The sequence below is a fragment of the Rhododendron vialii genome, chromosome 13a (genome assembly GCF_030253575.1).
Source record: "Rhododendron vialii isolate Sample 1 chromosome 13a, ASM3025357v1".
Taxonomy (NCBI): domain Eukaryota; kingdom Viridiplantae; phylum Streptophyta; class Magnoliopsida; order Ericales; family Ericaceae; genus Rhododendron; species Rhododendron vialii.
In genome coordinates, this window is record NC_080569.1 from 639834 (window position 1) to 664421 (window position 24588).

At 37.8% G+C, this 24588-nt stretch overlaps 2 protein-coding genes across 8 annotated transcripts; both read left to right on the forward strand.

Annotated features, from left to right (window-relative positions):
* Positions 1–24: 24 nt before the first annotated feature.
* LOC131314432 (dolichol-phosphate mannosyltransferase subunit 1) lies at positions 25–8394 on the forward strand. Of its 6 annotated transcripts, XM_058343050.1 has the most exons (12): positions 2215–2355; positions 3375–3511; positions 3931–4006; positions 4470–4566; positions 4646–4757; positions 5407–5506; positions 5592–5625; positions 5694–5770; positions 6393–6418; positions 6519–6683; positions 6769–6883; positions 8020–8394. In XM_058343050.1, exons 5-12 carry the CDS (start codon positions 4648–4650, stop codon positions 8122–8124), a joined length of 732 nt encoding a protein of 243 aa, XP_058199033.1. In that variant the 5' UTR covers positions 2215–2355; positions 3375–3511; positions 3931–4006; positions 4470–4566; positions 4646–4647; the 3' UTR covers positions 8125–8394. The 6 variants fall into 6 exon arrangements, with proteins under 6 accessions (XP_058199035.1, XP_058199034.1, XP_058199032.1 ...); XM_058343052.1 differs by lacking the exons at positions 2215–2355; positions 3375–3511 and adding an exon at positions 25–215 and having other exon boundaries at positions 8009–8394; XM_058343051.1 differs by lacking the exons at positions 2215–2355; positions 3375–3511 and adding an exon at positions 25–215.
* Positions 2247–24152, forward strand: LOC131314433 (cytochrome c oxidase subunit 5C-2). 2 transcript variants are annotated; one of them, XM_058343054.1, is made up of 2 exons: positions 2247–2355; positions 23726–24152. In XM_058343054.1, the coding sequence occupies exon 2, from the start codon at positions 23754–23756 to the stop codon at positions 23946–23948; it is 195 nt and encodes a 64-aa protein (XP_058199037.1). In that variant the 5' UTR covers positions 2247–2355; positions 23726–23753; the 3' UTR covers positions 23949–24152. The 2 variants fall into 2 exon arrangements, with proteins under 2 accessions (XP_058199037.1, XP_058199036.1); XM_058343053.1 differs by lacking the exon at positions 2247–2355 and adding an exon at positions 20897–21063.
* The last annotated feature ends 436 nt before the right edge of the window (positions 24153–24588 follow it).

Here is a 24588-nt window from a genome sequence, read left to right on the forward strand (position 1 = left end):
GACAATTTCTATCCCTATATGCCCATCACTATTTTATCCCATGGGGGGTAGGGACTATTCTATCCCGGATAGAAGAGACGCTGTAAAACAAAACCCTCAGCCATCGTTCTGTTCATCCTCTATCTTCATCCTTACGCCTCTCTCTCTCTCTCTCTACACCTGAGTTATTGGCTACGTGGAGAAGACCGACCTTGCGATCTCCATAATCGAAGCAGGTATTTCTTCGTATGTTCTTCTTCTTGTTTCTCTTCGTCTGTTCGATCTTCTTCTTCTTCTTTTGTTCTTGTTCTTCTTGGAGTCTTCGACTGGGTTTTCGACCAAATATATTTCGAAATAGGTTTTCGACCAAATAGATTTTGAAATCTAGGTTTTCGACTAGATTTCGATTTGAAACCCTATGTTTTCGACCAAATGGATTTCGAAATCTAGGTTTTTCAGCAGATTTCGATTTGAAGCCCTACAAAAGTATGGTGTGAACTGCTCCATGTTCTGTGGCAATTTTGACAAGTAAAATACAATTTTATCACTGATAATTGAAAACCAAGTACTAGGCATGGTTAATTGCTTGTAGAATGATCACTGATAATTGGAATGCCCAGAAATTGGTTGGAATGCTTGAGAGGGAGGAGAGAAAAATAGTCCTGAAATTAATCCCGAAATATAGCGACAGAACCAAACATGGGATTGGACTCAGCATGGGATATCCAATATTGATCCTGAGCAAATCAAACAGGGGATTGTATAGGATTCGGGACTAAATTAGTACTAGGACAAATAATTCAGGATTACTAATCCCAGGACTATTAATCCTGTCTGTTTTAATCCTTGAATCAAACATACATACATATATATACATACATACATATATATACATACATACATATACATACATACATACATATATATATTTCAAAATAAAAGTTGAAATTTCTCTTCAATACGATTTTAATTTTAATTCCGATACTTGCAACGCACATGTTGCTTTTACGTGCAACCACTTTGTGAGCAGGTGGAGTAGAAGGCTTTATAGGTGAGCATTTTGCCAATTAAGCCTTTGCTATGTCAATGTGGGACAAACAAGTTGCAAAACAAAGTCTCTCACCTATAGTTTCACATCGCTAGTTGAAGAAAACAATGAAGGCAAAGAATCTTTTATAAGTAGAAAGTTCTATTGCCTCAGTACCAATGCTCTAGAGATTGGACCTTGCTTCTGAAACTCGGACTGAGCCTTTTCCTAAAAAGAGTACTACGTACCCAACCCAAATACTAAAAAAAATTAAGGTGCCCCAAAAATTGGGCATATCGGGGATGCCCAAGGCCCAGGCCTTGTGGGCCTTGTGCTTGGGCTGGCTCTGCACGCACTGTGTGTGCCCGACCTCTTGTAAGAAATTATACTCGTGCGAGAGTTTCAAACTACAGTTGGTGGTAGTGTTGGTTGACTGCATCCAGAGCGGCTGCTTATACTCCTCCATCTCGTTTGATGGAGTAGCCTAAAGGAGTTGATAACACCTCAGAGGTTTCGAACTTTAAACATTAAGAGGGAGCTAACTCCTAGATCTACAACTTAGTTCCTCCCAAGAGGTTGGCTTTGACCAGTACACCAACCCCGAATTTGTACTTTAAAAACTCATTCCGAGGGGATTTGCCCCGTTCCGCTTTCTTTCTAAACCTTCTTTTTAAAAAAGAAGGCAATTTCAAACTCAAATATAATGAAAATGAAAAATAATATTTCAATTTTTTTTACACCGTTTAAAAGATCTCAATGAGATCTATCAAATAAGATCCATATTGGTTGGAAAAATATTTGCGTAAACACATAATTTTTTAGCTTGAAATTACCTTCTTTTTCTAAAAGTTCTTTTTTTAAGAAACCGGAATGCCCCAAAATTTTACACTATTCACACTTCTAGATTTTTCTATTTTCTCTACTACAGTATTTCTCTCTGAACCAAACAATCAATGAAATATATATATATATATATATATATATATATATTTTTTTTTTTTAATTTTCCCTTCCTTTCTCTCTTTCCCAACAAAACCTTAACTCAAATTTGGGTTTCCTCAAGTTCCAAACAAAACCTTAACTCAAATTTGGGTATTAAAAACAAAAGGGGTGAGGGCTGGAGATATTCTAACCGAGCTTGGAATAGCATAAACCATATAAACAAACACGTCACTAGATTCGTCTATGGACCTCTTCCATAAACCGATGCTTCGAAAATGGCCAACATCTTGCCAGATTATTGACTTTCTTCTTCTCTGCTCCACACAGCACCCTTCGATTACAATCCCATCCGATCCTTTCTTCGTCTCAGTTCTCTGTGCCGCAATCCTTTCAATTTCGGTTCCCAGGTAAAAACCCTAATTCCATTTGAGATCCAATCTTGGTTAGCCTCCGCTAGGATTTTTCTTTTCGATGTGTGGAATGTGTTCGTGTTCGTTGTTTACTATTATGTTTGATGGAATTTGTTATTACATAATAATACCCACAGCAAGAAAATTTACGAGTGCACACGCGTTTATGTGGTTGTTTCAATGAAAATCCAGAAGATCTGTTGTAGATTTTTTTTTTTTGATTGATTTTGCTCGTATAAGTATGCTGAGAGAATTCCTGGTTGATTGGAATCTTGCAATTCATGCGTAAATTGTGGATATCGATGTAATATGGGAGTATGTGAAACAAGAGAGTTCCAACTTCCAAGAAGAAGAATTAGAAAGGAGCTATTTGGATTTAAATCCTTTGTAGGCTCTTGTTTGGCTATGTCATCTCATACCTCTACTCTATTCCCACTCGCGTCCTTCCTTCCTAGTAACTAGCCACTCTATCACCTTAGATATCCTAATACTTAGATGCTGTCAACCTGTTTTTCTTCTTACTTTCCTTTTCATTTCTATGTGCTTTAGTGAGCCCAAAGTCCAGTTAGTTGAATCCTATCATTATGTTTGGAGTAAGAATAAAACCGGCTTGGGCAAAGATGCAATCTCCCCTTTGAGCAGATGATTAGTTGGGATTTAACTTTAGAGGGAACTCAGGGAAGGGAGGAGTTGATGCGAAAGATTGAAGATGTAAAAATGATGGGTGACTTAGAGACAGCAAGTGCCAGTAGGAGTGGACGTTTTTAATTTTCTTGTTGCATAAAATGGTTTGAGTTTTCATTTACTTTTGCGGGGAATTCCGGCCGGTATTTTGCAATGCTGGGTCATTTTGTAAATAATGTCCTAATAACGGCACTATTGAAACCGTATTTTTCCCTCAATTCGGTGTATCTACTGTATCTAATTGGCTGATCTAATTAATAGCGCCCTAAAACCCAAATCACGCAGACATCGATTAGCAAATCACTCAGACACTCACCATTCTTTTTGAACAGCCAGACGCTCACCATTCAAGTTCTTCCCTTTTCACCTCATCCCCAGCTTGTTGCCGTCGATTCTCATCCATAGTGGAGTCGGTGCAGCGCAGCTAGTCCTCGCCGCCCGCAGGGATCTGACCCACCCTCAACGGAAGGTACTCCCTCTAGGCTCCAACACTCTATTTGGTCGTCGCGTAGACTATAAACCCAGTTTGATTTTGATTTTGAACACCCAGTTTCATGTATGTATGCATTGATAATTGATATATATATGTGTTCTACTCTTCAATTTGAACACCCCATTCAATTGGTTCTAAACACCCAATAGCCAACACGTGCGGAATGCGCTCTCTCTCTCAATATTTATCAGTATACAGACTGAAACTTGTAACGAATAGATCACTATACACAATTAAGTTACTTTGCGTGTGTTTTGTTATGATGGATATGTTTTTCTTGTTAGTTTGAAGTCAATTATGAGGATTTTGATGTCTTATGAATATTTTTTTTTATGATGAATTGCATGGTATGGGAAATTTTTTTGAGTTATAATTATATATAATTGTGGTTGCAGTAAATCCGAAACGCTTCCCGGTATTTGACCGGTACCGGTACGTACCGTACCCAAAGGAAAACCGGTACCATGGCCGGTACGGTATTCAAAACCTTATTTGAACATTCAAATTCAAGTATGGTTATTGATTCGACCTCACATTTGGAGATTCGGTATAAGATCATTGATTTTTCTTTCTTCAGACATTAACATTAACGTGACTGGGTTTTGTAAATGAATAGGCTTGAAAAAATTTCGTAGAACAAGTTTCTGGTTTTGTTTATGAATATAAGTTCTGAGATTTGCTAAATCGAATCTTGCATTGACAGTTTTGATTTGAATTTTTTTTATACTTCTATGACAATTTCTTTAAAGATAGTCGGAATGCCTGTTTGTTCCCCCTTTGTTTTTGTCTTTTTCTACCTGAAATAAACGAAGCATAATATTTTCGGAATTAAGCCAATATAAAGGTGTACAAAGACTATTTCGGCATGCATTTAGAATATCCTGAAATTGTTTTGACTGGGTTATTTTCTCGTGTAACCCGCACGGGGAATCAGGTAGGGAAGAAAGAGAAGAAAAAACAAGAGACGCTTGATTTATCTGCTGCATCTCTTCTGTTGTCGTGACGTTGATCGCGATCAAGATCGTTACCGGGTATTGGGTTTCTCCAATTTTCTTTCTTTTGGGCTGGCAAACCATTTGTGAAGTTTCCAAGGGCTTTATTATTATTTAGTTATGGAGGAACAACAGCAGCAGAAGAAGAATAAGTACAGCATCATCGTCCCCACTTATAACGAGCGCCTCAACATCGCCCTCCTTGTCTATCTTGTCTTTAAGCACCTCCCGTACTCTCTCTCTCTCTCTCTCTCTCTCTCTCTCTCTCTCTCTCTCTGATTATTATGCATACATGCAGATAGCTCCTTGTTGATTTCCTGCTTTGGGAAAGATTTTTGGTTTTTGGGATCTCAAAATTAGGCCACTTTGTTAACAATTTTGGTAGTATTAGAATTCCTTTGTATAGCAGCAGTGACCACAACTTGAACACTTTGGTTTGCATAAAGATATGAACTTTGGGTAGATTATCTTGTTGACAATTTTCAGGAGAGCTTTTGCTATAAAGAAGAAAAAAAAGAATGACGATTGCTTTTTTTCTGAATCCCTGCGAGTGTTTAAATTTGGTATCTAACTGATTTTAGATTGAAGTTGGCATTGGATGAAATCTCTGGCACTTGGTGCTAACAGACTAACCGTTATAGTTCTAAAATGAGATCTAGCCATTGTGATCCTCCACATTCTAGTTGCTCACAGACACATAAGTCATTTAGCATCATTAAGATGCATGATGGTGGGCTTTGTGTGGAGGTCCCCTACTCAATGATTTATGGGACAGATGTCCGTACTGTATGTATACTATGGAATTGGAAAACAATTCATTACAAATTACCCTTTGTTTAGGGCATTTCAGGTTCCTTACGGCTGTTTTTGTCTGGTTAGGGATGTTGATTTTGAAATGATAATAGTGGATGATGGAAGTCCCGACAGAACTCAAGATGTCGTCAAAACGTTGCAGGAGGTGTACGGAGAAGATCGCATTGTAAGGGTCGCTGATATTTTTGTGTCATTTCGGTGCTATTCTTAGCTTGTCAGCCTCAGTTACTTTTGGCTCTTTGTAAATGCAGCTGTTGAGAGCTAGACCTAAGAAGCTTGGGTTAGGTATGTGCGTATCTCTTCTGTTTGAAATGAAAGCAATGAGATGATTCTTGATGCAAATTTAATTGCAGGTACCGCGTATGTCCATGGTTTGAAGCATGCTTCAGGGAATTTCGTAGTGATCATGGATGCTGACTTATCGCACCACGTATGTTTTGTCGGATGCAAGTGACAGTTAGGATTGTTGTTTTCTGTAATGTATCTTTTGATTTACTTTGTTGGGAACGCTCATAGTCGTGGGCATGCCACACGGATCATTAGCCTTTAAGGTTATTTATTAAGACGCAGGGCCAGCTGGCATACGCTGAGGATGCGACCACATTGGCCCCGGTCTTCTTCTGTTTTTTCTATTCTCAATGGATAAACCAGCCAACCTACCACAAGTTTGATAGTGGTGTATTTATTTTGACCATTGAATATTGTGCTTTCCTGTTGTGTTGTGCTTCGAATTGCAAAAACCCTTTGTGGTGCTATTTAGCATATGAACAATGGAAATAACTTACATTAATGGGTGAGGAAATTGTCGGATGTAAGAAAATAGGTGGTAGATCGGACCAAGGAAGATCTAAGTGGAGTTGTAAATTGAGTACACTTCACCAAGTGTGCTCACTTTGAACATCAGGGGCAATTTTGCATTCGCATTTAATTTTATCTTTTCTAGTCTTCTTGCGATTCTCCACACATACTACATTTATGTTTCCATCTCTTTTAATGTTGTTGACCCCTAGGTGATAACTGTTTTCGTTTGGGTTTTCTTGTTTCGTGCACAGCCAAAGTACCTGCCAAGTTTTATCAAGTAAGAAAGCTTTTATTTTGGTTTTGGAGTTATATTATTTGATGTACGTAGGACTAACTTTTTATTTTTATTTAAGTCATGTTTGTCTGTCACTTTATAGGAAGCAGATGGAGACTGGTGCAAGTATAGTTACTGGAACCCGGTATATCAAAGGTGGTGGTGTGCATGGGTGGAATCTGAAGCGCAAATTGACTAGTAGGGGAGCTAATGTCCTTGCACAGACACTTCTTTGGCCTGGTGTATCCGATTTGACTGGATCTTTCCGGTATATAAGCGCCTTATGCATAAGCTATTTCTTTTTTTGCACTTTGAACATTTCTAAAGCTGATAAGTTGTTGTAAATTTTTAAGGCTATACAAGAAATCTGTGCTTGAAGATATCATAAGCACTTGTGTTAGCAAGGGATACGTTTTCCAGATGGAGATAATTGTTAGGGCTTCACGGAAAGGATACCATATTGAAGAGGTAGTGTTAAATTCTTAGTTTGATTACTTTTCTGGGCGCCATATTTGTAAGACTGTAAGAGTACTATTAAATTCTTATCCTGCAACTTGCTGATGGTGAGATGGGCATTGACAACTTTGTTTTTGTTTTTGTTTTTTTCCATTTTTTATCAGCGAAAGTCAGTATTGTTAGAATAGTTAGATTAGCACATTGGAGGAGGAGTTGAATTTTGACCTCCTTCCTCCTAGCACCCAAGTGCACCCCCTGATTTGGCTAAAGATCTATTGGTGACATGCAGCTTTGGTTAAGGTGTTTGCATAAACTATTTTGGAAATTTTGCGGGAAGACGTGAGTTACAGAATTTTAGACCAAGTAGTGTGTCCACCAAGCATGATCGTGTCACTGCTCTTCTTCGCTTGAGTGGCCTCATATGGATCAAGCATGAAAATGGTTAGGAACTCGGTACCTTTTTCCATTCTTCCGTCACTGGAGAACACATGGGGCTTGCTAGAGAAGACTCTGGTTGCTAGGTATATCTTTCATGCTTGGAGGTGGTCACCTTCTTAGATGAAGTTCGTGACTTTGGGCACCTCACACTTGCATGATGTCTGTTGCTCATGCTCATCACTGGTGGCCCAAATATCTATTTTCTAACTTGCCAATGGCTGGTGATTAGATCTCGACCCGTGTCAATTATCGCAATAGGCGTAGGTGTGCTTAGAGTATGTAGAAGTAAGATAAGCCCATGCCTTGGCGTAGCAGGGTTTTGCTATGGTGCTCTATAGTCATAACACAAATGCTGAGGGGGTTGCAAGACCTTGCAGCAGTCTCCATTTTGTTTACCGTCTTATGTACAAAATCATATTGGTATGTGACCCATATGTTCCTCTTGGCAAGTCTGATTTTCTGTTTGTTTGATTATTCAGTAGATACTGCTTTGAACCGGATATAAAATTGCGAAAACTAATCTATGTTGCTAAACTTTGAATGATCTCCATTGTGCTTCGAAACTGCTTATATATCATTTTGAGGTTGTAATGCAGTTTTAATGAGCAACCTTTTCTATTTTCTTTTTCTGCAGATGTTTTTTCAAGTTGCGAACTGAAATTTTATGCATATAGCCTGAACTTCTGACTTGGGTTGAAGTATGTTTGCAGGTTCCAATTACTTTTGTGGATAGGGTGTATGGAAGTTCAAAGCTCGGAGGATCAGAAATAGTAGAATATCTCAAGGGCCTCGTGTATCTTCTGGTTTCAACTTGAAATAGAGTGGAGATTGTTACTCACACCACATTTTACTTGCGGAAGATTTGTTTGCCTAGTTACAAATTTTGGCATAATTGATGCAGTTATATTTTTTCTTTTTTTTGAATGGCAAGATTGATGCAGTTAATCTGATCAGCAAACAATAGCATCTTGTCTACATTTTGCTTAAAATATTGGCAGGATTTTTATTTGTACCCTCATTCATAAAGTGCTTCCTCTGTGAAAAATACTCCTACATGTTCTATTATTTTGTGACATATTTGTGAAGGGTTTTCTTATTATTACTTTTTTGTTTAATAGACAAAAGTATTGTCAGAATAGTTAGATTAATAATTTAGAGGAGATGAACACAAGGAACCCACAATGTCAAAGAATTAGATTAATTGACCAATCATAAACACTACTACAAATTAATGATATGAGATAATTTAAAGAGTCATTTCACGTCTCCAAAGAATTACTAGCTGTCAACTTCTTTGTTCTGTAAGGCAACCTTTCCAATTTTAGCGTACGTCAGGTGGTTAGGCAATTAGATGAGTGATTGCGATGATATTATCGGCCAGTTGGATTTTGATTTAGACTTTTCACTGACAACCCAATCCTCTTAAGAATCTCTATATTTTAGTGGCCAATATTTAATCAGAAAGTCTACACACACATACAATCTGTGCACAGATTTTGTTGTGGGACCTACCACGGGTCCCACACAAATCATTCGAGCCGTTCATTAAATGTAAAATATTTTTTCAAGGGTCCCCGTAAAAAATAATCTCAATCCGATACCTATAGATGCTCGATCCAATCGTATAACTTTTCATTATCCGAAAATCTGAATGAAAAGTTAGATGGTTGGATGAAGCACCTATAGGTATTGGATTGAGCTTATTTTTTACGGGGACGCTTGAAAAAATGTTTTACATTTAATGAACGGCTTGGATGATTTGTGTGGGACCCGTGGTGGGCCCCACAACGAAATCTGTGCACAATCTGTGCACAGATTGCTGTGTGTGTAGCACAGTTCATATTTAATTTAATTATCATTTGGAACACGTCTATCTTTTCTGGAGTATTTACTCCACATCTAAAAGAGAAGAGAAAGGAGGAGATATGATCATGGTAGATTCCAAAAATGCAAGTCTAAAAATATTAGGCTTGAACCTAATAACTTTTCAAGAATAACTTTCTTAGATTTTTCTAGGTATACATGCATACTAGCCTATTTTAATCATACTCAGGAGGCTTCTATTGCGGACGCCCTTAGAATTCTAAGATGCGGACGTTTTATGCCACAATGGTTTAATCAAACATCTTGGTGACCCTTTTGTGGTCCATGTTTACATTTGCTATGTTTACATGTAGTGTTAGTAACTGTAATTTCTTTTCCCACAATAGTTTTCTCTCACCTTTTATCTTCTTTGCTCTAATTACCTTTCGCGGGAGGCACAATATGTGTAGGGGTCCACACTCATTATGAGTATTTATGCATTTGTTTGTGTAATGTGTTGAGGTATTAGCATCTTTGTTTCCAGAAACATTTTCTGCCCTGCTCAATTACCCATTTCCTTTGCACGTTTAGTACAATCTCCCCCTCTCTCTCGGACTCGCCTCACCTCCAGTTCCTTTTCCTCCCGTCTTTTCTTTAGTTTGTATTTTGTGAGCCCATGTAGGGTCCAAGTCGATGATTGGAACCGTTCATAATGTAGATCTCGTCGAGACGATGGACCACACAAAAAATCCCATTCATCGGATTTGTATTGATTTCCGATCTGAACATATGAACTTGGAACCAACGGGTTCCTATCCAGTGTGCCCAACACTATTTTTAACAAATAAACGTGTTTCGATCAGGTATTAATATAAATCCGATGAACGCGATTTTTTGTGTGATGAATTGTCTTGACGAGATCTATATGATGAACAGTTCCGATCAATGACGTGAGTTCTATATGAGCCCACAAAACACAAAACTTGAGGGGAGACTGGAGGGAAAAACTGGACGGGAGGCGGGTCCCTCTCTCTCGGCTCTGAATGTGATGCTCCCTGGTAGTGCGGGAACATCATACTCACATTTATTTGTATTCATTAAATTGACAAAGTTGACCTCAACCATTTATTTTGAACCTCTGTAGCTTCTACTACCGGTTGAAACTTTTTGAAAAATCTCACCATAATTGTTCCAGGTGGCCCCACTACTACATGAAGTCTATATCCCCTTCTATAAAACATTACTTGTCATTTGTACGGTTTAATTTTTTTAATTTTCACATTCTTTTTTAATGGCGGATAAAAAAAACACATTCTTTTTTAATGGGCTGCTTGGATTAATTCTTTATTTTGTTTTTTCTTCTTATTGTTAACTTCTTGTCGTGTATATTCTCACATTCTTTTTTTTGGAAGAAAGACGGACACATGTTTTTGGCGTTGAATATATGAGTGCAAATAAGCCAAGCTTTATAGTATTCGAACTTAGGTCATTTACACTTGTGTGTGCTCCACCACTAATTCCAAACAAATATTAGTGACCTGTGTTCAGGGCCGGGCTCGACCCCAAGTTACTGTGCAAAAATTGGGCTCACTACTTTGTAAGGCCATCTCATCCTTCCCCATTTTCAGATTGAAATTCAAAATTTAGGTAAAGTTATCGGAAATCCATCTCCAATGCTTATCTGATTGCGTACTCATTTTTAAGCTTTATCCTTTTTGTTACCCAAATTATGCAACCTAGAGGGGGGGTGAATAGGATTGCTAGTAATAATTACCAATAAAAATTTATCTCTAACAATATATGCAAACAATAAGTATGCAATCAAAATAGAGAGATAGAGAGATAGAACCCGTTTATAGTGGTTCGGTCCGGATTTGTCCACGGTCCGGCCCTACTCCACTTCTCCTCAAGCAATTACTTGAAGGTTAGACTAATCTTTAAAAGATTACAACTTGTAAGTCTTGCGGGTGCTTACAAGAACCGAATGCCTCTAGCTTTCCCGAGGAGCTAGCACAACCGCAAGAATTTTCTCCGAAAACTTCTCAAAAACAATAACACCCAAATTCCAACCCGAATTTGGTCTTCTAAGCTTTCAAGTGTTTGACTCAAACACTCACTTAGGAAATACAAGTATGTGAAGAAGGTATAAAAATTATCGCTCACGACTTGTACAAATTTTCTCTCAAGAATAATATGAAAGTGGAAGAACAATGAGAATTTTTGGCTTTGATCTTTTGAGAATTTGCTCTTGCAATAATATGGAATGTTGTAGCTTGTGTATGTTCTCATTAATGAGTTCTTGATGCCTTATATAGCCATCCATATGCTTCCTAGCCGTTGGAAACTAGCCGTTGGAACTAGCCGTTGGAAACTAGCCGTTTGAAACTAGCCGTTGGAAACTAGCCATTTGAAACTAGCCGTTGGAAACTAGCCGTTTGAAACTAGCCGTTTGAAACTAGCCGTTTGATAGAGTGGTCATCCGGGTGGTCGTCCGGTTGTCACAGCTTTCTGTTCAGACAGCCGGTCTTGTCGGCCGGTTCGTCAACCTGTGGCTCACAATTTCATCTAAATAAACCGTTAAAGCATGTATTGAGCTCAATAAAGTCTTTGTAAATATAAATCATGAATCCAAGAGACTTTATGCTATATTTCAAGGTCACGAAAATATTTAATTCGGGAATCGACTTTTCGATAATTTTGTATTTGCCGAATAAAAATATCATTGAATTAATCATCAAAATAATTAATAGAGATGCATATAAATTTTCACAAATTATAATGCATACATTTTTCAACAATCTCCCCCTTTTTGATGATGACACAAAATGATAGTTTTTATTCAAGTAGGAGTTATGCCAATCTCCCCCTTAATACATGCACCAAAGCAGTTATCTACGATCAACGAGTAATAGCAATAATCATCAGATCATAGCAAGCAATTTTTTAAATTTGCCCAAAATGGCAAGATAGATCAATTAAAACTTGGCTTTTTCTCCCCCTGTGACATCATAAAAAAAAACTAAAAAGAGAAAAACAATAGGGCCATGGTTCCAGCACCATGCCGCTCTTGCCCTGTAGCACTCTATCTTCGTTCATTGAGAGCTTGGCGTCCTTGATTTTCGTATTCTCGAATAATGGCTGCTACAACGGCAGCTATAATGCCAATCCAATACCACAGAGTATCCACATTTACATTCCATCCGAACCATGGTGGTATTCTCATGGTAAGTAACGCACACAGCAGAATGAAGATAAAGAGTTGCATCCAAATGGTTTGGATAAACAACCTGAACTCTGCTCGTTCGGCATCTCTTTCGTAAAACTCAAACGGTAACCCTTGCGGTATGTTTGCCATTGCTTGATGAGAGATTTAGGCCGAGAGAGAAGGAAAGATAGATAGATGAGGAGATAGAGATTGTGTTGTTGAATTTATAGAGTATGAGATTGCCGAATTGTTTGAAATGCTGCGCCGAATTGTTTGAAATGCTGCGCCGAAGTGTTTGAAATGGTGCGCCGAATTGATTGAATTGCTGCGCCGAAAGAGAGATAATAGGGGATGCGGCACCGAATAGAGATAGGATAGGGGATGCGGCGCCGAATAGGACAAGAATAGGGGTGGCGCCGAAAAGAACAAGAATAGGGGAAGAAAATTGTGTTCGGGTGTTTATTGTTGTGTCCCCTTAATACATGCTCCCCCTAAAAGAGAGCTTTTTAAAGAATGCGAGGAGTATTACCGAGAATGATTATCCCTGCAAGCTTAGAGACAAGAAATTCATATCGGCGAAGTATATAAGAGACAATTTAAGCACTAAGCCATGAAGTTCATACAAACTAAGTGTAACAGACTTAATAAATCAGAGTTAGCAACGCAAAAGCTTGAATAAGTCTCAATCCTCACGGTTGTCCGGTTGGACATCCGCTTGGACATCCGACTGACTGTCACGACCCTGACCCGCCCCTTGAGGTCTTAATCATGACAAATGCCAGTGATTTCTAGCAGAGGGCTCCCAAAAGACAGATTTCCAAAACCCACGAAATTATCAGCATATAACAGATTTGTTCAAGACTCAAAATAAATGATCAAACTTGATTCTTGTACATCTAACCAACACTTAAACACGTAAAGAAGGTAGGAGATCCCTACCTCGAGGGTTAGAAGCAAGCCCGAACATGGAGGAAACCTCAAAGTGCTCCGATCATGATTCTTCTTCGATCAATAGGAAGATCTCGTCGCGTAGAACAACTTTAGTACTTGGGATTTTTCCGAAATCTCATTCTAAGGCGATGAAATCGAAGAGAGAAGTTTGGACGAGAGGTGAGAAAGAGAGAGAGTCGGTCGAGGGAGTAGAGAGAGAGAAACGTGTGTGTGTCTGCCCGGAAAAGAAAAGAAATATATGTGGGGGAGAATTATCCCCTACACACACCTTCACTTATACACCCATGCATATTACACTTGCATCCCGAACTTCTAAATTCTAGCACATTCGACATCCGAACTCATTCTCCATTTTATATCACAACTCATGCCTTAATAAAACATAAAGAATTATGGAAATAAAATACGGGTCTCTACACTGACAAATGCAGGTTAAGTCCAGAAAACGTTTAAGAGGAGTAGCATTAAAGACCATAAAACTGTTTTTCTGCATACCAAACACAGGAAAATGAATCATATGATAAAATGTTTGGAGGGTGATTTCTTTATCAAGATCATTTGTACTCTCCATCAAGTATGATATTTACGAATTCAATCAACTCAACATTGAATCCAAAAAAAAAAACTTTTGACATCAAGAACACAACTTTTTCATAAATGATTAGACATGCCGAGTTCTCGTCGAATGAAACAAAATTGTTCTTCACCAAGGGGTTTTGTGAAAATGTCCGCCAATTGCTTGTCGGTACTAATAAAGTTAAGTTCAATATCCCCTTTTTGAACATGATCTCTTATAAAATGATGTCTAATCTCAATATGTTTTGTTCGAGAATGTTGAATTGGATTCTTGGTTAAGCTAATTGCACTAGTATTATCACATTTAATAGGAATATGATCATATTGCAAATTGAAATCCTCCATTTGTTGTTTGATCCACAATATTTGGGCACAACAACTTCCGGCCGCTACATATTCCGCCTCGGCGGTAGATAGAGCTACGGAATTTTGTTTCTTGCTATGCCAAGACACTAGAGAGTGCCCTAGAAATTGGCAAGTCCCACTTGTACTTTTACGATCAACTTTGAAACCTCCAAAATCCGCATCCGAATAACCAATTAAATCAAATGCAACTCCACGTGGATAAAACAATCCTAAGTCATGAGAACCGGCAACATATTTAAAAATACGTTTAATAGCTTTTAAATGCGATTCTTTAGGACATGATTGAAATCTAGCACACATGCAAACACTAAACATTATATCCGGTCTACTTGCAGTGAGATAAAGTAATGAGCCGATCATACCTCGATACATCTTTTCATTGACGGCCTTACCATTCTCATCTTTGTCTAGCTTAGTTGATGTGCTCATTGGTGTGCTCATTGGCTTTGATCCTTCCATGCCAAACTTCTTAATAAGTTCTTTCGCATACTTGGCTTGGTTGATTAGGATCCCCTCATTAGTTTGCTTGATTTGAAGTCCGAGGAAGAAGTTAAGCTCCCCCATCATACTCATTTCAAATTCACCTTGCATACACTTAGCAAACTCTTTGCACATATTATCATTAGTGGCACCAAAGACAATATCATCAACATATATTTGAATAATGAGCATATCTTTACCTTTGGCTTTAATGAAAAGAGTAGTATCAATTTTTCCACGAGTAAAGCCATTGTCAAGCAAGAATGAACTAAGTCTATCATACCATGCACGTGGTGCTTGCTTCAAACCATATAGAGCTTTTGAGAGTTTAAAAACATGATCGGGGTATACATGATCTTCAAAGCCGGGAGGTTGTTTGACATAAACTTCCTCATTTATGAACCCATTCAAAAATGCACTTTTCACATCCATTTGATAAAGCTTGAAATTTTTGAAAGATGCAAAGGCAAGCAATATGCGAATAGCCTCTAATCTAGCTACCGGTGCAAAAGTTTCTTCAAAATCAATACCTTCTTCTTGATTATAACCTTGAGCAACAAGTCTAGCTTTATTCCTAACAATATTTCCGGATTCATCTAGCTTGTTACGAAAAACCCATTTAGTACCTATAATAGAGTGATCAAGAGGCTTAGGTACTAATGCCCAAACTTTATTCCTTTCAAATTGATTTAACTCATCTTGCATGGCCAAAATCCAATTTTCATCATCTTGAGCTTCCGGAAAGTTTTTAGGCTCAATTTGAGAAACAAAAGCTTGATTTTCACAAAAATTTCTATGAGACGAGCGAGTGGTTACCCCTTTCGAAACTTCTCCAAGAATCAAGTCCTTTGGATGGTTTTGCACGAATCTCCAATCCTTGGAAAGATCTTGGTTGTCTCCCATGGCATCTTGAGGTTGATTAATAACTTCATCTTCTTTGATTTGAGAGCTTTCTACTTGAGTATCACCATCAACTTTTTCTTGAATTGTCAAGTCATGAATCTTATGTGTAATCTCTAAGTCATCATTATCAACAACATCCTTAGTAGCACAAGGATTAGATTCATCAAAGGAAACGTGAATAGATTCTTCAACAAGATTAGTGCGCTTATTATAAATTCTATATGCTTTGCTAGTAAGAGAGTAACCAATAAAGATGCCTTCATCCGATTTTGAATCAAATTTACCCAAGTCATCTTTTCCATTGTTTAATACATAACATTTACAACCGAAGGCATGAAAGTAATTAATGTTGGGTATTCTACCATTCCAAAGCTCATAAGGAGTTTTCTTGAGGATAGGCCTAATTAAAACTCGATTCAAAATATAGCATGAGGTATTAACGGCTTCCGCCCAAAAATATTTTGGCAAAGAGTTTTCACAAAGCATAGTGCGGGCCATTTCTTCCAAAGTACGATTCTTTCTCTCAACTACTCCATTTTGTTGAGGAGTACGAGGTACAGAAAAGTTATGACCAATACCATGTTCATCACAAAACTTTTCATATAAAGAATTGTCAAGTTCTTTTCCATGATCCGTACGAATGTTAGAAATAACAAATCCTTTTTCATTTTGAACTCTTCTACAAAGTTTAGTGAAATTAGGATAAGCCTCATTCTTATGAGCTAGGAACATCACCCATGTATATCTAGAGAAATCATCAACAACAACAAGACAATAATAGTTTCCACAAAGACTTGGAGAGCGAGTTGGTCCAAACAAATCCATATGAAGTAATTGCAAAGGTCTAGTAGTTGAAACAACATTTTTGGACTTAAAAGAAACCTTGGTTTGTTTTCCTTGTTGGCAAGGACCACAAAGTCTATCTTTTTCAAATTTGATTTTAGGAAGACCTTTTACCAAATTTTTTCTAGAGAGTTTTGAAATAGCATCCATACTTGCATGTCCTAGGCGCCTATGCCAAAGCCAACTATTTTCACTCAAAGCGGAAAAACATTTTATATCACAATTACTTAAATCATTGAGATTAAAAACATATACATTTTCAAGTCTTTGTCCAACGAAGAGTGTCTTGTTGCTTTTGACATTTTCAATGATACATTTGGATTTTTCAAAGATAACACGATTTCCTCTATCACATAATTGACTTATGCTAAGAAGATTGTGTTTTAAACCACTAACAAGTAAAACATCTTCAATAATAGGAGAATTACCTATATCACCGATTCCTATGATTTTGCCTTTGTTGTTGTCTCCAAATGTGACATGTCCACCATCTTTAGACGAAAGAGAATTGAAAGCCCTCTTGTCACCGGTCATGTGTCTTGAACATCCACTATCAAGGTACCAACTTCCTTCCTTGAGAGAACTTTTGAAGCATACCTACAATAGCACATCAATTCTTGACTTTTGGTACCCAAATCATCTTGGGTCCTTGAAGGTTAGCATTGATACGGTTCTTAGGAACCCAAACCTTTTTTGCATTAGAAGATGAGTATCCTTTCATAGGACATGTAGGAGAAATATGACCAATTTTACCACAATAATGACATGTCAATTTAGAATGGCTAGAAGGAGGAACATCTTTTTCAAAAAGATTTTTGTGTTGAGTGGGATTATAACCAATTCCGGCCTTGTGAAAAGAAACCATTTGTTTTCCAAGAAGAATGTCTAAACTTTCTTTTCCATTAGTGAGTTTTGAAAGAGAATTAGTTAAATCATCAATTTGTTTTTCTAAAGATTCGTTTTTGGAAGTATCCTTCAAATACTCTTTTTCTTTTTCCAAAGAGGTTCTTAAACTTTCATTTTCTTCCTCCAAAATATCTTTCTCTTCAATTAAATCATCTATTTCTAGTGAAAGATCTTTAGCAACCTTTTTAAGAAATTTGTTTTTAGAAACAACCTTTTCAAATTCTACTTTCAACTCTTTATAGGCAATAAATAATTCATCAAAGGAATAGGATGAGTCGAGATCTACCTCGTTTTCTTCGATGGCCATGAAACACAAGTTAGCGACCTCTTGTTGCTCATCGTCCTCATCGGAGCTACTATCGTCACTATTGTCCCATGCGGCCATCATAGCTCTCTTTTTGTCCTTCTTTGAATATTTTTTTGCATATGGACATTCACTTTTGATGTGGCCGGGCTTCTTGCACTCGTAGCAAATGATTGGATCCTTTTTACTATTTTCTTCTTTGCCTCCATCTTTTCTTGAAAATCCTCTGCCTTTGTGAGATGCTCTATTTTTGAGGAGTTTCTTGAACGTTTTTGTGATGAGCGCCATTTCATCATCCTCACTTTCGTTGCTTGAATCCTCCTTGCTTTTTGATTTGCTTGTTGTACTTTTGAAGGCAAGATCCTTAACTTTCTTCTCTTTTTCACCCTTGAGGTTGTGATGCATTTCCTCCGTCATGAGAGATCCCATGAGCTTGTCCATCGTGTATGTTGAGAAATCTTTGGATTGTAGGATGATGGAGGTGGTAGTGTCCCAATTGGTTGGCATGGAACGGAGCACCTTCCTTGTCATTTCGGATTGACTGTAAATCTTTCCAAGAGCTTTTAAACCGTTAGTAATACTAGCAAATCTAGCAAACATTTGAGATATAGATTCATCCGGTTTCATTTTGAAGAGCTCATAGCTATGCACAAGAATATCAATTTTGGACTCCTTAACTTGACTATCTCCTTCATGTGACATTTCTAACTTATCCCATATTTCTTTAGCCGATTCACATGCGGAAACACAATCATATTCATTGGGAGTAATAGCACAAAAAAGAAGGTTCATAGCTCTATAGTTCTTTTCTATTGAAGCCTTTTCCAAATGACTCCACTCATAATCTGGTTTAGGCATAGTCTCTTCTCCAACTTTCTTAGTAGGAATAATGGGACCATTTTTGATAATTTTCCATAGATCATAATCCGTGGATTGAATAAAGATCATCATTCTATTTTTCCAATGAGAGTAATTTTCTCCGGTGAACAAGGGAGGTCTATTGGACGATTGACCTTCGATACAAGAAACATTACTAGTGGTTGCCATGGATCTTAACTCTTAGATGGTTAAATCTACAAACAAGAGCCGAGGCTCTGATACCAATTGTTACCCAAATTATGCAACCTAGAGGGGGGGTGAATAGGATTGCTAGTAATAATTACCAATAAAAATTTATCTCTAACAATATATGCAAACAATAAGTATGCAATCAAAATAGAGAGATAGAGAGATAGAACTCGTTTATAGTGGTTCGGTCCGGATTTGTCCACGGTCCGGCCCTACTCCACTTCTCCTCAAGCAATTACTTGAAGGTTAGACTAATCTTTAAAAGATTACAACTTGTAAGTCTTGCGGGTGCTTACAAGAACCGAATGCCTCTAGCTTTCCCGAGGAGCTAGCACAACCGCAAGAATTTTCTCCGAAAACTTCTCAAAAACAATAACACCCAAATTCCAACCCGAATTTGGTCTTCTAAGCTTTCAAGTGTTTGACTCAAACACTCACTTAGGAAATACAAGTATGTGAAGAAGGTATAAAAATTATCGCTCACGACTTGTACAAATTTTCTCTCAAGAATAATATGAAAGTGGAAGAACAATGAGAATTTTTGGCTTTGATCTTTTGAGAATTTGCTCTTGCAATAATATGGAATGTTGTAGCTTGTGTATGTTCTCATTAATGAGTTCTTGATGCCTTATATAGCCATCCATATGCTTCCTAGCCGTTGGAAACTAGCCGTTGGAACTAGCCGTTGGAAACTAGCCGTTTGAAACTAGCCGTTGGAAACTAGCCATTTGAAACTAGCCGTTGGAAACTAGCCGTTTGAAACTAGCCGTTTGAAACTAGCCGTTTGATAGAGTGGTCATCCGGGTGGTCGTCCGGTTGTCACAGCTTTCTGTTCAGACAGCCGGTCTTGTCGGCCGGTTCGTCAACCTGTGGCTCACAATTTCATCTAAATAAACCGTTAAAGCATGTATTGAGCTCAATAAAGTCTTTGTAAATATAAATCATGAATCCAAGAGACTTTATGCTATATTTCAAGGTCACGAAAATATTTAATTCGGGAATCGACTTTTCGATAATTTTGTATTTGCCGAATAAAAATATCATTGAATTAATCATCAAAATAATTAATAGAGATGCATATAAATTTTCACAAATTATAATGCATACATTTTTCAACAATTTTGTATCCGAAACGAGTGACAATCCAAATTCTTACCCATTTTTTTTTTCAAACAGCTAATTTGAGAAAGAATGCTTTGCCGGAACTGTGTCGGCCCTTTTATTTGGATTCCATAGCTTCGCTAGCCTTTCGATTTGATGCCGTAGCTTCATCAGTGCTACGTCGGAGTTTTTTTATTTATCTGCTAAGTCGGATTTGATTCTCCCTTCTCTTATTTAAAAAGTATGCCTTGGATAATTAACAAATAGGAGTAGTAATGAACTTTCGGGTGAGTATTGGGTTTTGCTATTGGCAATTCTCCTACCAAACAGGATTTTTACACAAGTTTTAGGCTTTGTTTGGAAGTTGAGGAAAGTGGGAGAAAAGAAGAGAAAAGAAAATTGAGAGAAAAATGAAAGAAAAATTGTACTATTCACACTTCTAGATTTTTCTATTTTTTCTACTATAGTATTTCTCTCCAAGCCAAAACAATCAATGAAATATATATATATATATATATATATATATATATATATATATATATTTTGATCAAATTTTGATGATCCGAGCCGCTCAATGTGATCAGAACGTGATTTTAAGGGTACACATGAGAAATCAGCAAAAAAAATGACCGGGAAGGGCTTGATCCGAACAGTTTCGAACGGTTTTTTATTGAACGGTTCAAATAAAAACTGCTTAAATCAAACCTTTCCCGGTCATTTTTTTTGCTAATTTCTCGCGGGCACCCTTAAAATCACATTCTGCACACATTGAACGGTTCAGATCATAAAAATTTGATCGGGAACTATGAGAATGAGATTATGGGTGTTTTTTTGGGTGTTTTTTTAGGGTGTCCATTGAACCGTTCCGTATATATATATATATATATATATATATATTAATTTTTCCTTCCTTTCTCTCACTTTCCCAACAAAACCTTAACTCAAATTTGGGTTTCCTCAAGTTCCAAACAAAACCTCAACTCAAATTTGGGTATTAAAAACGAAAGGGGTGAGGGCTGGAGATATTCTAACCCAGCTTGGAATAGCATAAACCATATAAACAAACACGTCACTAGATTCGTCTATGGACGTCTCCCATAAACCGATGCTTCGAAACTGGCCAACATCTTGCCAGATTATTGACTTTCTTCTTCTCTGCTCCACACAGCACCCTCCGATTACGATCCCATCCAATCCTTTCTTCGTCTCAGTTCTCTGTGCCGCAATCCTTTCAATTTCGGTTCCCAGGTAAAAACCCTAATTCCATTTGAGATCCAATCTTGATTAGCCTCCGCTAGGATTTTTCTTTTCGACGTGTGGAATGTGTTCGTGTTCGTTGTTTAATATTACGTTTGATGGAACTTGTTATTACATAATAATACCCACAGCAAGAAAATTTACGAGTGCACACGCGTTTATGTGGTTGTTTCAATGAAAATCCCGAAGATCTTTTGTAGATATTATTATTTTTTAATTGATTTTGCTCGTATAAGTATGCTGAGAGAATTCCTGGTTGATTGGAATCTTGCAATTCATGCGTAAATTGTGGATATCGATGTAATATGGGAGTATGTGAAACAAGAGAGTTCCAACTTCCAAGAAGAAGAATTAGAAAGGAGCTATTTGGAATTAAATCCTTTGTAGGCTCTTGTTTGGCTATGTCATCTCATACCTCTACTCTATTCCCACTCGAGTCCTTCCTTCCTAGTAACTAGCCACTCTATCACCTTAGATATCCTAATATTTAGATGCTGTCAACCTGTTTTTCTCTTACTTTCCTTTTCATTTCTATGTGCTTTAGTGAGCCCAAAGTCCAGTTAGTTGAATCCTATCATTATGTTTGGAGTAAGAATAAAACCGGCTTGGGCAAAGATGCAATCTCCCCTTTGAGCAGATGATTAGTTGGGATTTAACTTTAGAGGGAACTGAGGGAAGGGAGGAGTTGATGCAAAAGATTGAAGATGTAAAAATGATGGGTGACTTAGAGACAGCAAGTGCCAGTAGGAGTGGACGTTTTTAATTTTCTTGTTGCATAAAATGGTTTGAGTTTTCATTTACTTGTGTATTCCTCTTCGAAGAGTGCTTAACCCCATCTGTTGAATAAGTTAAGCGAGTAGATTAAGTGTGAGTTCCCTCATTGGAACAATATTAGGAAAGATCAAGATAGGAGTAGTTGAGATAAGTGTTGTACTAACTCTTCCTCCTTGTGATAAGGAGGTATTTGAGCTGTTGGACATTTGCATGGACGTTTTTAAAGTGGACAGCACACTGAAGAGTGACCAGTTTGTGTTTGCTTGAACTTCGTTTAAGGAGAGGGAAGCACTATTCCAGCGTGGTCTAATAATGTTCACAATGCTGATTTGGGATGAGCTATGAAGTACGGACACAATATGAGGTCTCCCTACCTGTGTCGAACAAGTTGGGGAGGTGCCAAAATCTGTACAGTTCATTAATTTAATTGATTTTTAACTAGTGAGACACAACGGGGACACAGATGAGATGCGGGGGCAACTCGAAGGGCACACATGGACACAGTGGGGTTTTTCAACTTCTATTGAAATCCGGAATCTAAAATCTGCCGCAAAATCTGAAGCTAAAATCTAAACTTTGTATCCACAGCTAGTGCAAACATGCCCTAAGGCTGTTTTTTGTTTGTTTGTTTGTTTGTTGATTATCAAAAGAAGGCTAAGGCTGATTAAAGGCACTTTGTCTAGTGTGCTTACTAATCTCGTCTCTCTGCAGCTTTTACGCCTCACTGCCTCAGTAGCTAATGTGTGTGATAAGCTATACTAGATTGATTGCATTACTCTTGGTCCTCTTGTTGTAAGGCCCTTAATATTACTTATTGTAAATGCGTAACAAGTGTATTGCCCGAGGATGGACATCAGATCCTTTATCAGTCCTTTTTTTAACCTGATTTACTAAGGTGCAGGAGATGCATTCATGCCTTGTTAACTAGAAGCCAAAAGGGTTTCATTGTTATTTCAATTTGTTTCCCACTTCCATTTGTACTTCTGTTGCTTCTTTGGTCATTTTAAACTGTAATGTAATGCTATTATGGAAAACTTTTGTCATGTTTCTGGAAAACTTTTATGCAAAGCCAATGTATATACAAAACTACATGCACACGCACTCTAACTGGTCATTGTCTAAGAAGCAATTACACAAATGCGGACATAGGACTTGGAAGTATGGGTGGGGTGCCTTTGCAATTTGATCGAGCTATAACTTGATAAAGTTGTATAATTGAGTTTGGGAGGACCATTTGACAGTAGGCACTCAAGCTACTACAATCCGAAAGTTACACTTGTGCTGGAAACTCCAGAGAATACGGGAACCTTTTGCTAGAGAGTAATGCCATTAAGGTTGAAGAATGCTGGTTCAACTTATCAGCTGGCCATGACGACCTTATTTCATGACAATGCAAATGTTGAGAAGATATTGACTATGCAATTCGGAAGCCCCGAGGTAAGAGTTACAATATCAGAAGTGGCTGCTTGGCTGGTTGGGAGAAAATCACCACATTTTTCAAATGGCCAGTTGGGGGAAAAGCACAACATTTTTTGCTTAAAGCCTGTTGATTTGAATGAGGTTGACTCTGGATGTATACACCTGCTGTTGATTTGAACGAGGTTGACTCTGGATGTATACACCTTCTGTTGATTTGAACGAGGTTGACTCTGGATGTATACACCTTTGAGACCCACTATTGCCTCTGGATTGAGATTGATGCTAATCAGTCAAGCTCCCTTAACATGTCATTTATTTGTTTCAGTTACCTTGACCTCTACTTTTTTTTTGTCGCCTTGTTGTCAGAACAGTAACATGTGTTCCGGTTAATAAAATCAGATACTTCATTAATTGTGAGCTTTGCCTGATTATTTTCTAAGTGCCTTATTGTTACTTGCAGGTTCTCAAGCTTCTGACGGAGAGGCAAAATGGCTGCGCATAAGGTTGCTCATGCAACTTTGACAGGACCAAGTGTGGTGAAGGAGATCATCATTGGCATTACGCTTGGCTTGGCCGCAGGTGGATTGTGGAAGATGCATCACTGGAATGAGCAGAGGAAAACGAGGGCATTCTATGATTTGCTAGAGAAAGGCGAGATCAGTGTTGTTGCAGCAGAAGAATAAAGATTATGCAGTTTCTTTAATGAATCTATCACCACTTTAGTGCCTCCACAATCACTGCCTATTGGCCAAACATTTATGCTTGACCTGTATTCTGAAAAAATAAATTTCTTGCATCGACCCTTGTGAGTCACTTTAATGCTTTAGAGAGCATGTAAGCTTGCTGTTTTCTCTGCAATGTTGAATTACTCTTGTTGATCTTCTTTATTGTTGGGTGTTTGGTCTTTTTCTTTTGTGCAGATTCTTCTGGATGCTTTCTTGTGTTCCGTTCAATTCCCCCCACAACACCCCCCCCCCCCTCCCCCCCCCCCCCCCCCCCCCACCCAACCCCCCCCCAAAATTTTTTATGAGATTGAGTATGATTGATGTTTGGGTATTTTTTTTCCTTAGTTTTCCGCCCAAATTTTTGCGGTTATCCGTTCCAACGGAAAAAAAATTGGAAAAGTTAGTGAAAGTTAGTGAGGACCAAATTTGTCGGGACTCTTGGTCATAATTTATTACCCATTAGACTCGGTTCGTTAAGACGAATGCTTAATCTGAAAAAAATGCATAAATCTGATAAATTTAGAAAAAGCGTCCAAAAGACAATGGGAATAATATGAAAGGTTTCATCGAAACACACCCTAAGTTCGGTAAAATGCCT